At 43.9% G+C, this 17,583-nt stretch overlaps 1 protein-coding gene across 1 annotated transcript in view; it reads left to right on the forward strand.

The window, feature by feature from the left end:
• LOC126416630 (phospholipase A1 member A-like) overlaps nt 1-17,583 on the forward strand; it is a 104,277-nt gene that overhangs the window by 65,517 nt on the left and 21,177 nt on the right. The window contains exons 5-7 of the mRNA XM_050084392.1: nt 954-1,196; nt 10,940-11,125; nt 14,438-14,615. Of these exons, the coding sequence (XP_049940349.1) occupies nt 954-1,196; nt 10,940-11,125; nt 14,438-14,615 (607 nt within the window). The remainder of the gene's footprint in view (nt 1-953; nt 1,197-10,939; nt 11,126-14,437; nt 14,616-17,583) is intronic.

Raw genomic sequence — 17,583 nt, forward strand, 5'->3', positions numbered from 1 at the left:
TGTACAAGAAGCTGTACACTACTTTTGTCTCAAAAGGTTCACAGAGTTCTCCCACGAATCTACTTTGGAGTATGTGTTGCTAACAACTTTCTGATCAGGTTTGTGGTTTTGCTTTATAGGTACAGGTTGAAAATCTGTACAGTTTTCCACCGATCGCCTGCTGGTATTGTTGGCTGCTGGTCCATTGTCTTGCCATCAGGCTGCAGGTTTAGCATCCCCATTTTAACTACAGTCCCTCACCTTAGGAGGAAGTGGGAAGTTTGGAGTGTATTATGACACCTAATTTTGGATTAAAATGAAGTTCCAGTAGTCATCTGAGTGAGATGAGTGGTAGGGGCCAGGTGACAACCAACTGCAGCTCTTTCCTGGGCTCCATGTGCTCACAGTTCCATGTTGCCTGATTGGTAACTGTTGGAGGAGCATTGGCAGGTGGGGCAGGCTGCGCTGTGTGGATGCATTGTCACTCTCTACCACTGACATCTGCCACTTACAGGTTTTTTTTTTCGATCTGTAGGTGAGCTTTTCAGATGATATCACAACCTTAGTGTGTATGTGCCCGATGTTACGCATTATAAGTCGCAAATACCTAACAATCAGCCAGTCACTCCTTTGAGGACTGTGCACTACTCTTCTGACGTAGGAGGCACCACCAAGAAACATATCAGCAGCCCTACCTCCTAGTGTCTGATATAAATAGGACTTCCCTGCCAGATACTGCCAGTTCAGCTCACTCCACAGATGTCAACATGACTGTGCTAACAGATAGATTATCAATGACGACTTGCCTGCTCTATAGGACTTCAAGGGATTGGTTAACAGGTTTGTAGTGTATTGCACTGGTGGTCTCTCACTGTGGACTGGGTGTGAATCACGGAATGCGATTGCAAGTCCAATCAGTATTTGATACGTGACTACAGAGAGATGGATTTGTGTAAGTGTGCTACCGTTGGCAGCCTACCTGCGCCGCGGCGGCCACAACGTGCTCTCAGTGGACTGGACGGCGCTGTCCCCTGGGCCCTGCTACCCCATGGCGGCGCACAACGCACGTTTCGCTGGCCGCTGCCTCGCCGGGCTGGTTCGCGCCCTGACCACGCGCGGCGCCACCGACGTGCACGTGGTGGGCTTCAGTGTGGGCGCCCACGTGGCCGCGTACGCCGCCAACAGCCTGCGACCCTACAAACTGCCGCGCATCACCGGTCAGTCTCACTGTTAGCTCTCCTTACTGTCCTTTCAATTATTTGACACGTTTATCTGGGGAATAAATTATTTATAAGATATATATGCTGACTGCCTCCCCTAGAGTGATGAGCACTTGATAAGACACAGTACATACAGTTCCGTACAGTAAATGGTATGACGCCATTAATAAATATAGACCTTAATCAGAAGCATATAGCTAAGGTAGAATATTCAAAATTTTTAGGTGTGTCCATTCATGAGAGATTAAATTGATGATCTGCTGAAACGTTTGAGTTCAGCTACTTATGCAACAAGGGTCATTGCGAATTTTGGTGCTAAACATCTTAGTAAATTACTTACTACGCCTATTTTCACTCATTGCTTGCATATGGCATCATATTTTGGGGTAATTCATCACTGAGGAATAAAGTATTTATTGCACAAAAGCGTGTAATCAGAATAATAGCTGGAGTCCACCCAAGATCATCCTGCAGACATTTATTTAAGGATCTAGGGATATTCACAGTAGCTTCTCAGTATATATTCTCTCTTATGAAATTTGTTAGTAACAACCAAACCCAATTCAAAAGTAATAGCAGTGTGCATAACTACAATACTAGGAGAAAGGATGATCTTCACTATTCAAGATTAAACCTAACTTTGGCACAGAAAGGGGTGAATCATACTGCCACTAAAGTCTTTGGTCACTTACCAAATAGTATCAAAAGTCTGTCAGATAACCAACAAGTATTTATGAAGAAATTAAAAGCATTTCTGAATGACAACTCCTTCTACTCCATAGAGGAATTTTTAGATATGAATTAAGAAAAAAAGAAAAAAAACAAAAAAATTATTTTAAAAAATTAAAAAATAAATAAATAAAAAAGTTGTTATATTAATTTAATTATGTTGTTAAATTAACTTAATTATGTCATGTATTGGAAAATTTGACTCATTCTACATCATTATGAAATATCGTATTCGTGATCCATGGAACTAGTATTAATCTAATCTAATCTTGAGGGCGAGTGGGGGGACGATGCACAAATAGCAAGGGGCAGTGTACCACAAGATGCCCCAGCCAATAGAATAAAATAGAATAGAACATGATCGCTATTAGCCTTTCGACATGTTGCCTGTACAACTGACATCATCAGTGTGATCAGTACACAGAGCTATACAGTAATAATTGTTTAAGATAAATATGCATTCACAAAAGAAGAAGATAGATATGCTGAGACAACAATAATAATAATAATAATAATACAATAATCACCAGACAATGATGTTGCACATTGTTAATATATTATTATCAGAATACAATAACCACATATACAATAGTATCATACATAATTACGTTTCATGTATTCATGTCCAAAAAGTTTAAATACCTATACTGACTTAAAACTGTCACACTCTAATTAATGACTGCTTATTGCATATCTGTTGTGAGTTGTTGTTAAGAAACTCATCATTAAGCAGTAAGAGGTATACTGGAATCACACTACTTTGATATGGTTAAAAGTTCTTGAGGAGTATATTGCTTACTATCTTGAGTTTCATATGGAATTTCAGCTTAAGTACTTAGCCCACTGGCTTACACAGCTGGCTCACAGCCAGCCATAGGTTTCAAGTCCCATTATTACACTGCCTGCTATGGGACGAGTTGAGCAGTTATATCTTCTTCTTTGTTGTTCATCTTCTCTGTTCATAAATGGTGTGACATATTATATATCAGTGCAAAGCTGAGAAATCCATCTATTTAGTGGTGAATAGCACATCAAATTTCTTTCGTTATTTTATGATTATAAGCACTTGTTTCCACATTTTAATAACTATCCCCCAATCTCATCAATAAAACACCCTCACATAAATCATATATTCTGAAAAGCAAGGAAGAAGAAAAGTTATACATGGTAAGAGCGTGAGGAATGTCTAGTGTCATATTCCTGTACTTTTTCGTATATAGCCCACCAACAAAAACTTCTGAAACAGTATTATCTAAATTCCACTTCAGTAAACACTGAGGATAGTTGTATAAATAATTTGTGTCAAAAATATTGTATGATTTTGAGAAAAGTGTGTAAGACACAATAATTTTCGAAAATGTAAATCGTAAATATGTGATCAAATATGGGGAAAAATAATAGTAAGTTAATGGGTTAATAGCTCTTGTGTGTTAGTGGTAATGTAAGCTTAGGTATGATGATACTACTTAGTAACTGTAGTGTTCATTACGGGAAGGATAATGTAAACATGACAGGTATTACGTTAATAAGCAACATTGATAGTCGTCTGAGGGTATAAATGTCTGTCAAAAGCAGAAAGAAATCATCTGACGTGGCGTTCGCCGCAGTATTGCCACTACCAGGTAGGCAACAGCTGGAGCTCGAGGCATGGGTCAGAGAGAGAGAGAACACTGACAGTATTACAAAGTATTCTCTAGCTCTCTCTGCACAGAGTGCATTGTGCTGCCTCCTCCTTACTTGCACATCACTGTAGCAGCGGCAGCAAAATGCGAAGAAAAGCTGTACTCAGGCAGCGACTGAGTAGCGCTGCTGTATGGTGATAGCAGGCAGGAAGCCCAGCGTGAGGTACCAAATCGGTTTCGGCACATCAGGCAAAGAAGACATAGTGACTAAATTATCATCAATCAATCACCGATGTTGGTGTCGTGGATACATTAGAGATTGATGGAGATTAATACACATAGCTAAATTATTAATACAGGCAGGTACAACGCTGACTTTAAGTCATTTTTCCAGATTGCAAAGGTATTAACTTTTCTATACCTCTATGACAATAGGATGTACTGTATTGCTATGCTTTAATATTTTTAAAAAATGCAGCTCCACTCTCCCACAGTACTTCTCATATCAGTAAACACTTGTTTGCTACATCCTCCTACCCAGCCGACATCACATCTAATGATGGCAGCAGCGACACACAGGCGTGTCGTCAACAAATGTATGAAATGCGTTAAATCATAAATTGTGTATTAGAACTTCATACAAACAAATAATAAACATTAAATCTTGCATTGTTGTTGTTGTGGTTCAAATGGTTCAAATGGCTCTGAGCACTATGGGACTTAACATCCATGGTCATCAGTCCCCTAGAACTTAGAACTACTTAAACCTAACTAACCTAAGGACATCACACAGCACCCAGTCATCACGAGGCAGAGAAAATCCCTGACCCCGCCGGGAATCGAACCCGGGAACCCGGGCGCGGGAAGCGACAACGCTACCGCACGACCACGAGCTGCGGACTGTTGTTGTGGTCTTCAGTCTGAAGACTGATTTGATGCAGCTCTTCATGCTACTCTATCGTATGCAAGCCTCTTCATATCCAAATAACTACTGCCACCTACGCCCTTATGTACCTGCTTACTGTATTCATCTCTTGCTCTCTCTCTACAGTTTTTACAAGCCACACTTTAGCTTCCGTAAAAGGCTAAAGTTCAGACAAACACCTTCAGAAAGCCTTTCTAACCCTTAAATTTACACTGAAGAGCCAAAGAAACTGGTATAGTGCCTCATATCGTGTGGGGCCTCCGCGAGCACACAGAAGTGTCGCAACATGACGTGGAATGGAGTCGAATAATGTCTGAAGTTCTGGAGGGGATTGACACCATGAATCCTGCAGGGCTGTCCATAACTACGTAAGAGTACGAGAGGGTGGAGATCTGTTCTGAACAGCACGCTGCAAGGCATCCCAAATATGCTCAATAATGTTCATGTCTGGGGAGTTTGGTGGCCAGCGGAAATGTTTAAGCTGAGAAGAGTGTTCCTGGAGCAACTCTGTTGCAATTCTGCACGTATGGGATGTCACATTGTCCTGCTGGAATTGCCCAAGTCCGTCGGAATGCACAATGGACTTGAATGGAGGCAGATGATCAGACATGATGCTTATGTATGCGTCACCTGCCACAGTCGTATCTAGACGTATCAAGGATCCCATATCACTCCAACTGCACACGCCCCACACAATTACAGAGCCTCCACCAGTTTAATCAGTCCCCTGCTGACATTCAGGGTCCATGGATTCATGAGGTAGTCTCCATACCCGTACACATCCATCCGCTCCATACAATTTGAAACGAGACTCATCTGGCCAGGCAACATGTTTCCAGTCATCCATCTACAGTCTATGTAGGTGCTGACGGGCCAAGGCGAGGCATAAATCTTTGTATCGTAGAGTGATCAATGATACATAAGTGTGCCTTCTGCTCCGAAAGCCCATATCGATGATGTTTCGTTGGATGGTTCGCACGCTGACACTTGTTGATGACCCAACATCGAAATCTGCAGCAGTTTGCGGAAGGGTTGCACTTTATTCATGTTAAACTTTACTCTTCAGTCTTCCTTGGTCCCGTTCTTGCAGAATCATTTTCCGGCCGCAGCGATGTCTGAGATTTGGTGTTTTATCGGATTCCTGATATTCGCGGTACACTCTTGAAACGGTCGTATGGGAAAATCCTCACTTTCTTCGCTACCTCGGAGATGTTGTGACCCACCGCTCATGCGCCGACTGTAACACCACGTTCAAACTCACCTTAATCTTGATAACCTACCATTGTAGCAGCAGTAACCGATCTAACAACAATCACAGACACTTGTCTTATATGGGCATTGTCGACCGCAGCGCCGTATTCTGCCTGTTTACATAACGCATGCCTATACCAGTTTCTTTGGCGTTGCAGTGAATATTAGACATTTAAAAATTTCTCTTCTTGAGAAATGCATTCTTCTATAGCCAGTCTACGTTTTATATCCTCTCTAATTCGACTGTATCAGTTATTTTTCTGCCAAACTAGGAATAATCATCAAGTAATTTTAGTGTTTCATTTACTATTATGGTTCCCTCAGCATCGCCCGATTTAATTCGACTACTTTCGAGTACCTTTGTTTATCCTTTGTTGATGTTCTTCTTCTGAAGACACTGTCCATTCCGTTCATCTGCTCTTCCATGCTCTTTGATGTCTCCCACAGGCCGGCAAATCTCAAAGTTTTTATTTCTTCTCCCTGAACTTTAACTCCTTCCCCAAATTTTTCTTTGGTTTCCTCTACTGCTTCACCGAGCGCGGTGGCGCAGTGGTTAGCACACTGGACTCGCATTCGGGAGGACGACGGTTCAATCCCGTCTCCGGCCATCCTGATTTAGGTTTTCCGTGATTTCCCTAAATCGCTTCAGGCAAATGCCGGGATGGTTCCTTTGAAAGGGCACGGCCGATTTCCTTCCCGATCCTTCCCTAACCCTAGCTTGCGCTCCGTCTCTAATGACCTCGTTGTCGACGGGACGTTAAACACTAATATCCTCCTCCTCCTCTACTGCTTCCTCAATGTACAGACTGAATAACACCGGAGATATGCTACAACCAAGTCTCACTTCCTTCCGAACCACTGCTCCTCGTTGGTGTCCTTCTTCTCTTATGACTAGAGTCTGGTTTCTGTACAGTTCGTAAATAAACTTTCACTGTATTTTACGCCTGCCACATCTGTAATTTTAAAGAGAGTATTCCAGTCAGCATTGTCAAAATGTTTCTCTAAGGCTACAAGCGCTATAAGCGAAGGTTTGGCTTTCCTCAGCCTATCTTCTAGATAAGTTATAGAGGCAGTTTTCCAGTACTTCTCTGGATCCAAAAACTGATGTTCCCTGAGGTCGGCTTCTGCAAGGTTTTCCATTGTTATTTAATTATTCTTACGATATTTTCCTGCATTATGAGTTTCTAATTTGAAAATTGCAGTAAAATGCAATTTTTTGCGATGGTTATCACAAAATTTTCCTTGGTAAGACCCACACAGCAGGTTGAGCATAGGTGTCTGTAGATCGTAGACACAGACCAGTGCTGATCACCCTAAAGCGGTGACAAGTCTAGAGTAGGCCTTTTCTGCCAGTATAAGTTAGATGCTGCCGCTGTTGACATATATGATGAGGGTGACACACCGATGATGATGGCTGTGTGATAGCTCCGTGAAATGAACTGAAACTTGCCATGGATGGACGAGAGGCAACTATCGTGTTCCTCTTAGACCTCAGCAAAGCCTTTTACACTGTCGGCTTCAACATTTTAATTACCAAACTTAGCAGCCTAAATTTCTCGCCAATTTCAGTGCAATGGTTTCGCTCGTACCTGGCTTTCCCAGCAATGCGTCATGCCCAGCATCACAGAGTCACAGTGGAGATAGGTAGAATTAGACGTTACCCATGGTTGGGTGTTAGGTCCTATACTCATTTCACCATATGTCAATGATACGTCATAAGTTTTATCAGTTTTGTCCTACTGCAAATACCACATGTACGCTGATGACCTCCATTTGTATCTAAGTGCAAAACCAACAAACCTCAAGACAGCTATCGAGAATCTTAATACAGACCTGTGTGCACTATCAAAATTGGCGGAGAATGTAAGGTTAAAGCTCACCCAAGCGGTACTGGTTGTTCATTCTAGGCTCATTAGCACGAAATATCGCGAATCCCGGCCATCTTTAACCCTAAATGGGACGAATGTCGACCTATTTGCTTCAGCAAAGAGTCTAGGAGTAATAACGGACGAAAATCTAAATTGGACTGAGTACTTACTGCAATGTGCAAGAAGGCATCAGACTCTCTCGATACCCTATAAAAATATAAAAACATATTTCCTCTTGACATGAAAAAGAAACTTTAACACTTATGATTCCAATTATTGATTACAACTATGCTATCCTGCAAAACCTTTCTGAAGAACGCTCACGGTGCCTGGAACTGGCTGTGAATGCCTGTGTTCTGTACGTCTTTGTTGTTCGACTCTTTAATCATATTTCACCATCATATGCTCAGCTACCCTCACCCTCTGTCTTCTGTACTGTCTTATGAACGTACACTGTCCCTCGTATCTCTCCTCAACTTTAACGCCCTTGTCTGAACAACATGGCAGAAACACCTGTTCCCATCAGAGCAAAATTCTTTTTGTCCCATTCCATCGTTCAGTCACTTTCTTGAAGTCCTTCGCAGTAGCTGGAACCCGACTCTGGAATAAACTATCACATTATATTAGAGAACTGAATAACGTTTCCAGCATCAGAAGACAGTTAACGACGTATCTATTAAAGCAACAATAAGGATTACCGTTATTCCTGTACGCACTTGTTACCCTCATGCATTCATCTTCGTCCGCAGCTCGTGGTCGTGCGGTAGCGTTCTCGCTTCCCGCGCCCGGGTTCCCCGGTTCGATTTCCGGCGGGGTCAGGGATTTTCTCTGCCTCGTGATGACTGGGTGTTGTGTGATGTCCTTAGGTTAGTTAGGTTTAAGTAGTTCTAAGTTCTAGGAGACTGATGACCATAGATGTTAAGTCCCATAGTGCTCACAAGGGAACCTCTCCATCGCACCCCCCTCAGATTTAGTTGTAAGTTGGCACAGTGGATAGGCCTTGAATAACTGAACACAGATCAATCGAGAAAACAGGAAGAAGTTATATGGAACTATGAAAAACATAAGCAAAATATACAAACTGAGTAGTCCATGCGCAAGATAGGCAATATCAAGGAGAAGGTGACTATAGGAGTGCCGTGGTCCCGTGGTTAGCGTGAGCGGTAGCGGGAAGAGAGGTCCTTGGTTCAAGTCTTCCCTCAAGTAAAAACTTTAATTTTTTATTTTCAGACAATTATTATCTGTCTGTCCGTCCGTGACACTCTCTTATGTTTTCATCACTTTTTTGGGAGTGATTATCACATCCACAAGAAAACCTAAATTGGGCAAGGTAGAAGAGACTTTTTAACCATTCGCCAAGTGTACAAGTTAGGTGGGTCGACAACATATTCCTGTCATGTGACGCACATGCCGTCACCAGTATCGTATAGAATATATCAGACGTGTTTTCCTGTGGAGGAATCGGTTCACCTATGACCTTGCGATCAAATGTTTTCGGTTCCCATTGTAGAGGCACGTCCTTTCGTCTACTAATCGCACGGTTTTGCGGTGCGGTTGCAAAACAGACACTAAACTTATTACAGTGAACAGATGCGTTAATGAACGAGCGGACGGATCATAACTTTGCAAAAATAACGAATATAAACTTTTCACTGGAGGGAAGACTTGAACCAAAGACCTTTCGTTCCGTAGCTGCTCACGCTAACCACGAGACCACGGCGCTTCTCAGCACACATTCTCCTTGACGTTGCTTATCTTCCTCATGGACTACTCAGTTTGTATATTTTGCTAATTTTTTTCATAGTTCCACACATCTTCTTCCTGTTTTCTCGATTGATCTGTGTTCAGTTTCGCAAGGCCTATCCACTGTATCAAATTATAACTAAATCTGAGGGGGGTGCGATGGGGAGGTTCCCTTGTCAGAGCCATTTGAACCATTTTGCATATCTTCCCAATCAGCTCTTCCTTTTTACCCAGTATTCTTATTTGGTGCAGTCTCCTTAAATTTTCTTTCCACAGAACTTGCTATATCAGAAAACATATGTCTTGTACAGCAATAAATTCGTTTTGTTTCTGGCACTATCATTATTGTTAATATTATACTATTATTACTAATGTTACTGTTATCATTATTAGTGCCAGCAGCTGCAGTAGCAGAAGTACTGCCAGTATTAATTTTATTAGTTCATAGTCAGTATTGTTTACTTACGTTGTCGCTATAGACACTCAAATCATTTTAATACTATTTGTCATATTAAAATTGTTATTTCTTACAAGGGAACCTCCCCATCGCACCCCCCTCAGATTTAGTTATAAGTTGGCACAGTGGATAGGCCTTGAAAAACTGAACACAGATCAATCGAGAAAACAGGAAGAAGATGTGTGGAACTATGAAAAAAATTAGTAAAATATACAAACTGAGTAGTCCATGCGCAAGATAAGCAATATCAAGGAAAGGTGAGCTCAGGAGCGCCGTGGTCCCGTGGTTAGCGTGAGTAGCTGCGGAACGAGAGGTCCTGGGTCTTCCCTCGACTGAAAATTTTACTTTCTTTATTTTCGCAAAGTTATGATCTGTCCGTTCATTCATTGACGTCTCTGTTCACTGCAATAAGTTTAGTGTCTGTGTTTTGCGACCGCACCGCAAAACCGTGCGATTAGTAGACGAAAGGACGTGCCTCACCAATGGGAACCGAAAACATTTGATCGCAAGGTCATAGGTCAACCGACTCCTCCATAGGAAAACACGTCTGATATATTCTATACGACACTGGTGACGGCATGTGCGTCACATGACAGGAATATGTTGTCGACTCGCCTAACTTGTACATGGGTAAAAAGATTCTTCTACCTTGCCCCATTTAGGTTTTCTTGTGGATGTGATAATCACACGCAAAAAAGTGATGAAAACATAAGTGTTTGTCACATAAACTGAAAATAAAAAATTAAACTTTTCACTCGAGGGAAGACTTGAACCCAGGACTTCTCGTTCCGTAGCTGCTCTCGTTAACCACAAGACCACGGCGCTCCTAGACTCCGATTGTCTTTGATGTTGCCTATCTTCGCATGGACTACTCAGTTTGTATATTTTACTAATTTTTTTCATAGTTCCACACAACTTCTTCCTGTTTTCTCGATTGATTTGTGTTCAATTTTTCAAGGCCTATCCGCTGTGCCAACTTATAACTAAAGCTGAGGGGGGTACGATGGGGAGGTTCCCTTGTTAGGAAACTATGACGTAAAAAAGATACTGTACGAGTGAAACGGTGGTCTGATGTAGGAGAGGGCCTGATCGCCCTAGTAAGATCAGGTTAAATAAATAAAGATGCAGAGTGTGTGTGCGTGCAGGTCTGGATCCGGCGCTGCCGCTGTTCGTGACTGCGAACCGCGACCACAAGCTGGACGCGAGCGACGCGCTCCTGGTGGACGTTCTGCACACCAACGCGCTGGTGCAGGGCAAGCTGGAGCGCTGCGGGCACGCCGACTTCTACCTCAACGGCGGCGTAGACCAGCCAGGCTGCGGCGAAACCTCTGGTCAGTCGCTTACTCCTTCCTCATCTCTGGCACTGACCTGCCAGGGGCAGTCTTGAAGGTTTGATACTCACTCGGAAAAATAAGCTTCTCTAACTAACAGCAGAGATGAGTTACGCCATCTTGTTGTTGTTCCTCTCTCAGTGTGCTACGATACTGAGGTGAGACAACCTGAATGTGTGCCAGTATTGAAGAAGTGCAAAGCTCGCGCAAAATAACGTGGCCCCAGCGCAAAAACGCCTTCTCGTCCTGAGCGCTGGGCAATCTCATCCTTAGTTCCGAACGGGCGGCTGCCGCAGTTAACTGTCACATGTGGACTTGCGCACATCAAGCGTTCTCGTCGCTGCCTCTTTGCTACATTGCATGGCACCTCAGTGTCAGTGCACAGCAGCTGCGAGCAAAGTTGTGCTATTATAAGAAACGTCATGTAATTTATGTCGGAAGAGGCAAATAATGAAGAAAAACTTTCGGTGCGACATGTGCTTGATATGTTTGGAATCGCTATTTTTGTTGCAGAATTAAGAAAAAAGAAGGAAAACAGTACTTAAGAAACGACGTTGAAGAAGGAGAATAACATTTTATATAGAGATAATATCGACAAACAGATCGTCAAGGAACTGATATCCCTTTTGAATGATTTCGTGGTGCCTTCAACAGTCATTCTCTTTATTTCATGTGCGATTGTATAATTTCGGCCTTAGGCCATTTTCAAGTATTTTATGGATGGTTTATTTAGTACTAATTATGCCATGAATGCTCCTATGACTCCATGTCATACGTACACTACTGGCCATTAAAATTGCTACACCAAGAAGAAATGCAGATGATAAACGGGTATTCATTGGACAAATATATTATACTAGAACTGACATGTGATTACATTTTCACGCAATTTGGGTGCATAGATCCTGAGAAATCAGTGCCCAGAACAACCACCTCTGGCCGTAATAACGACCATGATGCGCCTGAGCATTGAGTCAGATGGATTGCGTGTACAGCTGCCCATGCAGCTTCAACACGATACCACAGTTCATCAAGAGTAGTGACTGGCGTATTGTGACGAGCCAGTTGCTCGGCCACCATTGACCAGACGTTTCCAATTGGTGAGAGATCTGGAGAATGTGCCGGTCAGGGCAGCAGTCGAACATTTTCTGTATCCAGAAAGGCTCGTGCAGGACCTGCAACATTCGGTCGTGCACTATCCTGCTGAAACGTAGGGTTTTGCAGGGATCGAATGAAGGGTAGAGCCACGGGTCGTAACACATCTGAAATGTAACGTCCACTGTTCAAAGTGCCGTCAATGCGAACAAGAGGTGACCGAGACGTTTATCCAATGGCACCCCATAAAATCACGCCGGGTGATACGCAAGTATGGCGATGACGAATACACGCTTCCAATGTGCGTTCCCCGCGATGTCGCCAAATACGGATGCGACCATCATGATGCTGTAATCAGAACCTGGATTCATGCGAAAAAATGACGTTTTGCCATTCCTGCACCCAGGTTCGTCGTTGAGTACACCATCGCAGGCGCTCCTGTCTGTGATGCAGCGTCAAGGGTAACCGCAGCTATGGTCTCCGAGCTGATAGTCCATGCTGCTGCAAACGTTATCGAACTGTTCGTGAAGATGGTTGTTGTCTTGCAAACGTCCCCATCTGTTGACTCAGGGATCGAGACGTGGCTGCACGATCCGTTACAGCCATGCGGATAAGATGCCTGTCATCTCGACTGCTAGTGATACGAGGCCGTTGGGATCCAGCACGGCGTTCCGTATTACCCTCCTGAACTCACCGATTCCATATTCTGCTAACAGTCATTGGATCTCGACCAACGCGAGCAGCAATGTCACGATACGATTAACCACAATAGCGACAGGCTACAATCCGACCTTTATCAAAATGGGAAACTTGTTGGTACGCATTTCTCCTCCTTACACGAGGCATCACAACAACGTTTCACCAGGCAACGCCGGTCAACTGCTGTTTGCGTATGAGAAATGGGTTGGAAACTTTCCTCATGTGAGCACGTTGTAGGTGTCGCCACCGGGGCCAACCTTGTCTGAATACTCTGAAAAGCTAATCATTTGCATATCACAGCCTCTTCTTCCTTTCGGTTAAATTTCACGTCTGTAGCACGTCATCTTCGTGGTCTAGCAATTGTAATGGTCAGTAGTGTACGTAAGTGGCATAATTCACTATTATCATCCATAAAATACTCGAAAATGGCCTAAGGCCGAAATTGTACAATCGTACATGAAATAAAGGGAATGGCAGTTAAAAGCATCAGGAAATCATTCAAAAAGTTCATCGCAGCAGTAGACCCTATTGGATTGAAAGTTATAGATCTGATATACACTATAAGTCATCACAAAAGACGTACCACGAAGCAATTTTCCTAATGGGACGGAAGTATGTACACGTACATACAAACAAATGATTACAATTTCATAAAAATTGGCTGATTTATTCAAGAGCAAGAGCTTCACAAACTGAGTAAGTCAGTAACGCGTTGTTCGCCCTATGGTCCTTATGCAAGGAGTTATTCGGCTCGGCGCTGATTGATGGAGTTGTTGGATATCCTCCTCAGGGGTATTGTGCCAAATCCTGTCCAATTGGCGCGTTATATCGTCAAAATCCCGAGCTGGTTGGAGGGCCCTGCCCATAATACTCCAAACTTTCTCAATTCGCGAGGGATCGGCCGACCTTGCAAGGTAGGATTTGGCAAGCACGGAAATAAGTAGTAGAAACTCTCGTTGAGTGCGGGCAGGCGTTATCCTGCTCAAACGTAAGCCCAGGATGGCTTGAGATGACGGGCAACCAAACGGGGCGTAGTATATCGCCGACGTACCTCTGTGCTGTAAAGGCGCTGCAGATGACAAACAAAGGGGTCCTACTATGAAATGAACTGGACATCAGACCATCACTCCTGGTTGTCATGCCGTATGGTGGGCGACATTCAGGATGGTATCCCACCGCTGTCTAGGGCTTCTCCATTCATCAGGGCTCAATTCGAAGCGCGACTCATGACTAAAGAACAATTCCAAATCAATGAGGCTGCCAGCCGAAGACATGTCTGAAAACACCGCCACACAGCCCGACGACCAGGAGTGATAGTCTGGGGTGCCATTTCTTTTCATAGTAGAACATTTATTGGTCCCATTCGTTAAAACTTCTTCACCTATTTCACTGCACCACACTTTCTTTTTATTTTTGGCCCTCCCAACTGTTTTCTGTGCAGCATTATTAATTTCTTTGGATAATCCTGGTGTGGCGCTCTGCGCAAGGTGACGCGCTTGGTGTGTGTCGTGCCGACAGACCGGTTCGGCTGCTCGCACCACCGCGCGCCGCTGTACTTCGCCGAGTCTGTGACGGCCGGCCGTGACGCCAGCGGCGGCTTCTGGGGCTGGCGCTGCGGCGGGCTCAGCCTCTTCCTGCTGGGCCTGTGCCCCGCCCGCGGCGACCAGGTGCTCATGGGCGAGTTCCTCGATCCCAGGTCAGTGGCAGCCTCTCAACTGCAACGGTACACTATCTGATCAAAGGCTTCCAGACACCTACATCTACATATACATCTACATCTACATGGATACCCTATAAATCACATTTAAGTGCCTGGTAGAGGGTTCATCGAACCACCTTCACAATTCTCTATTATTACAATCTCGTATAGCGCGCGGAAAGAATGAACACTTATATCTTTCCGTACGAGCTCTGATTTCCCTTATTTTATCACGGTGATCGTTCCTCCCTATGTAGCTCGGTGTCAACAACATACATTACTACCATTACGATTGCTACAGCAAGAAGAGATGCAGATGATAAACGGGTATTCATTGGACAAATATATTATACTACAACAGACATGTGATTACATTTTCACGCAATTTGGGTGCATAGATCCTGAGAAATCAGTACCCAGAACAACCACCTCTGGCCGTAATAATGATCTTGATACGCCTGGGCATTGAGTCAAACAGGGCTTGGATGGCGTGTCCAGGCACAGCTGCCCGTGCAGCTTCAACACGATACCACAGTTTATCACGAGTAGTGACTCTCGTATTGTGACGAGCCAGTTGCTCGGCCACCATTGACCAGACGTTTTAAATTGGTGAGAGATCTGGAGAATGTACTGGCCAGGGCAGCAGTCGAACATTTCCTGTATCCAGAAAGGCTTGTACAGGACCTGCAACATGCGGTCGTGCATTATCCTGCTGAAATGTAGGGTTTTGCAGGTATCGAATGGAGGGTAGAGCCACGAGTCGTAACACATCTGAAATGTAACGTCCACTGTCCAAAGTGCCGTCAATGCGAACAAGAGGTGACCGAGACGTTTATCCAATGGCACCCCATACCATCACGCAGAGTGATACGCCAGTATGGCGATGACGAACACACGCTTCCAATGTGCGTTCACCGCGATGTCGCCAAACACAGATGCGACCATGAAGATGCTGTAAACAGAACCTGGATTCATCCGAAAAAATAGCGTTTTGCCATTCGTCCACCCAGGTTCGTCGTTGAGTACACCATCACAGGCGCCCCAGTCTGTGATGCAGCGTCAAGGGTAACCGCCGCCATGGTCTCCGAGCTGATAATCCATGCTGCTGCAAACGTCGTCGAACTGTTTGTGCTGATGGTTGTTGTCTTGCAAACGTCCCCATCTGTTGACTCAGGGATCGAGACGTGGCTGCACGATCCGTTACAACCATGCGGATATGATTCCTGACATCTCGACTGCTAGTGATACGAGGCCGTTGGGATCCAGCACAGCGCTCCGTATTACCCTCCTGTACCCACCGATTCCATATTCTGCTAACAGTCATTGGATCTCGACCAACGCGAGCAGCAATGTCGCGTTACGATAAACCGCAATCGCGATAGGCTACAATCCGACCTTTATGGAAGTCGGAAACGTGATGGTACGCATTTGTCCTCCTTACACGAGGCATCACAACAATGTTTCAGCTGGCAACGCCGGTCAACTGCTGTTTGTGTATGAGAAATCGGTTGGAAACTTTCCTCATGTCAGCACGTTGTAGGTGTCGCCACCGGCGCCAACCTTGTGTGAATGCTCTGAAAAGCTAATCATTTGCTTTTCACAGCATGTTCTTCCTGTCCGTTAAATTTCGCGTCTGTAGCACGTCATCTTCGTGGTGTAGCAATTTTAATGGCCGGTAGTGTATTTTCGCATTTGGAGGAGAAAGTTGGTGATTGGAATTTCGTGAGAAGATTCCGCCGCAACGAAAAACGCCTTTCTTTTAATGATGTCCAGCCCAAAACCTGTATCATTTCTGTGACACTCTCTCCCATATTTCGCGATAATACAAAACGTGCTGCCCTTCTTTGAACATTTTCGATGTACTCCGTCGTCTTATCTGGTAAGGATCCCACACCGCGCAGCAGTATTCTAAAAGAGGACGGACAAGCGTAGTGTACGCAGTCTCTTTAGTAGGTCTGTTACATTTTCTAAGTGTCCTGCCAATAAAACGCAGTCTTTGGTTAGCCTTCCCCACAACATTTTCTATATGTTCCTTCCAATTTAAGTTGTTCGTAATTGTAACACTTAGATATTTAGTTGAATTTATGGGTTTTAGTTTAGACTGATTTATCGTGTAACCGAAGTTTAACGCGATCCATTTAGCACTCATGTGGATGACCTTACTTTTCGTTATTTAAGGTCAACTTTTCGCAACATTCCGTAAGTTCTTCTAAATCGTTTTACAGTTTGTTTTGATCTTCTGATGATTTTATTAGTCGATAAACGACAGCGTCATGTGCAAACAACCGAAGACGGCTGCTCAGATTGTCTCCCAAATCGTTTATGTAGATAAGGATCAGCAAAGGGCCTATAATACTACCTTGGGGAACGCCAGAAATCACTTCTGGTTTACTCGATGACTTTCCGTCAATTACAGCGAACTGTGACCTCTCTGACAGGAAATCACAGATCCAGTCACATTGCTGAGACGATATTCCATAAGCACGCAATTTCACTATGAGCGCTTGTGTGGCACAGTGTCAAAAGCCTTCCGGAAATCCAGAAATACGGAATCGATCTGAAATCCCTTGTCAATAGCACTCAACACTTCATGTGAATAAAGAGCTAGTTGTGTTTCACAGGAAGGATGTTTTCTAAACTCATGTTGACTGTGTGTCAAAAGACCGTTTTATTCGAGGTAATTCATAATGGTTGAGAACTATATATGTTCCAAAATCCTGCTACACATCGACGTTAACGATAAGGGCCTGTAATTTAGAGGATTACTCCTACTACCTTTCTTGAATATTGGTGTGACCTGTGCAACTTTCCAGTCTTTGGGTACGGATCTTTCGTCGAGGCAATGGTTGTATATGTTTGTTAAGTATGGAGCTAATGCATCAGCATACTCCGAAACGAACCTAATTGGTATACGGTCTGGACCAGAAGACTTGCTTTTATTAAGTGATTTAAGTTGCTTCACTAC

The sequence above is a fragment of the Schistocerca serialis genome, chromosome 8 (assembly GCF_023864345.2).
Source record: "Schistocerca serialis cubense isolate TAMUIC-IGC-003099 chromosome 8, iqSchSeri2.2, whole genome shotgun sequence".
Taxonomy (NCBI): domain Eukaryota; kingdom Metazoa; phylum Arthropoda; class Insecta; order Orthoptera; family Acrididae; genus Schistocerca; species Schistocerca serialis.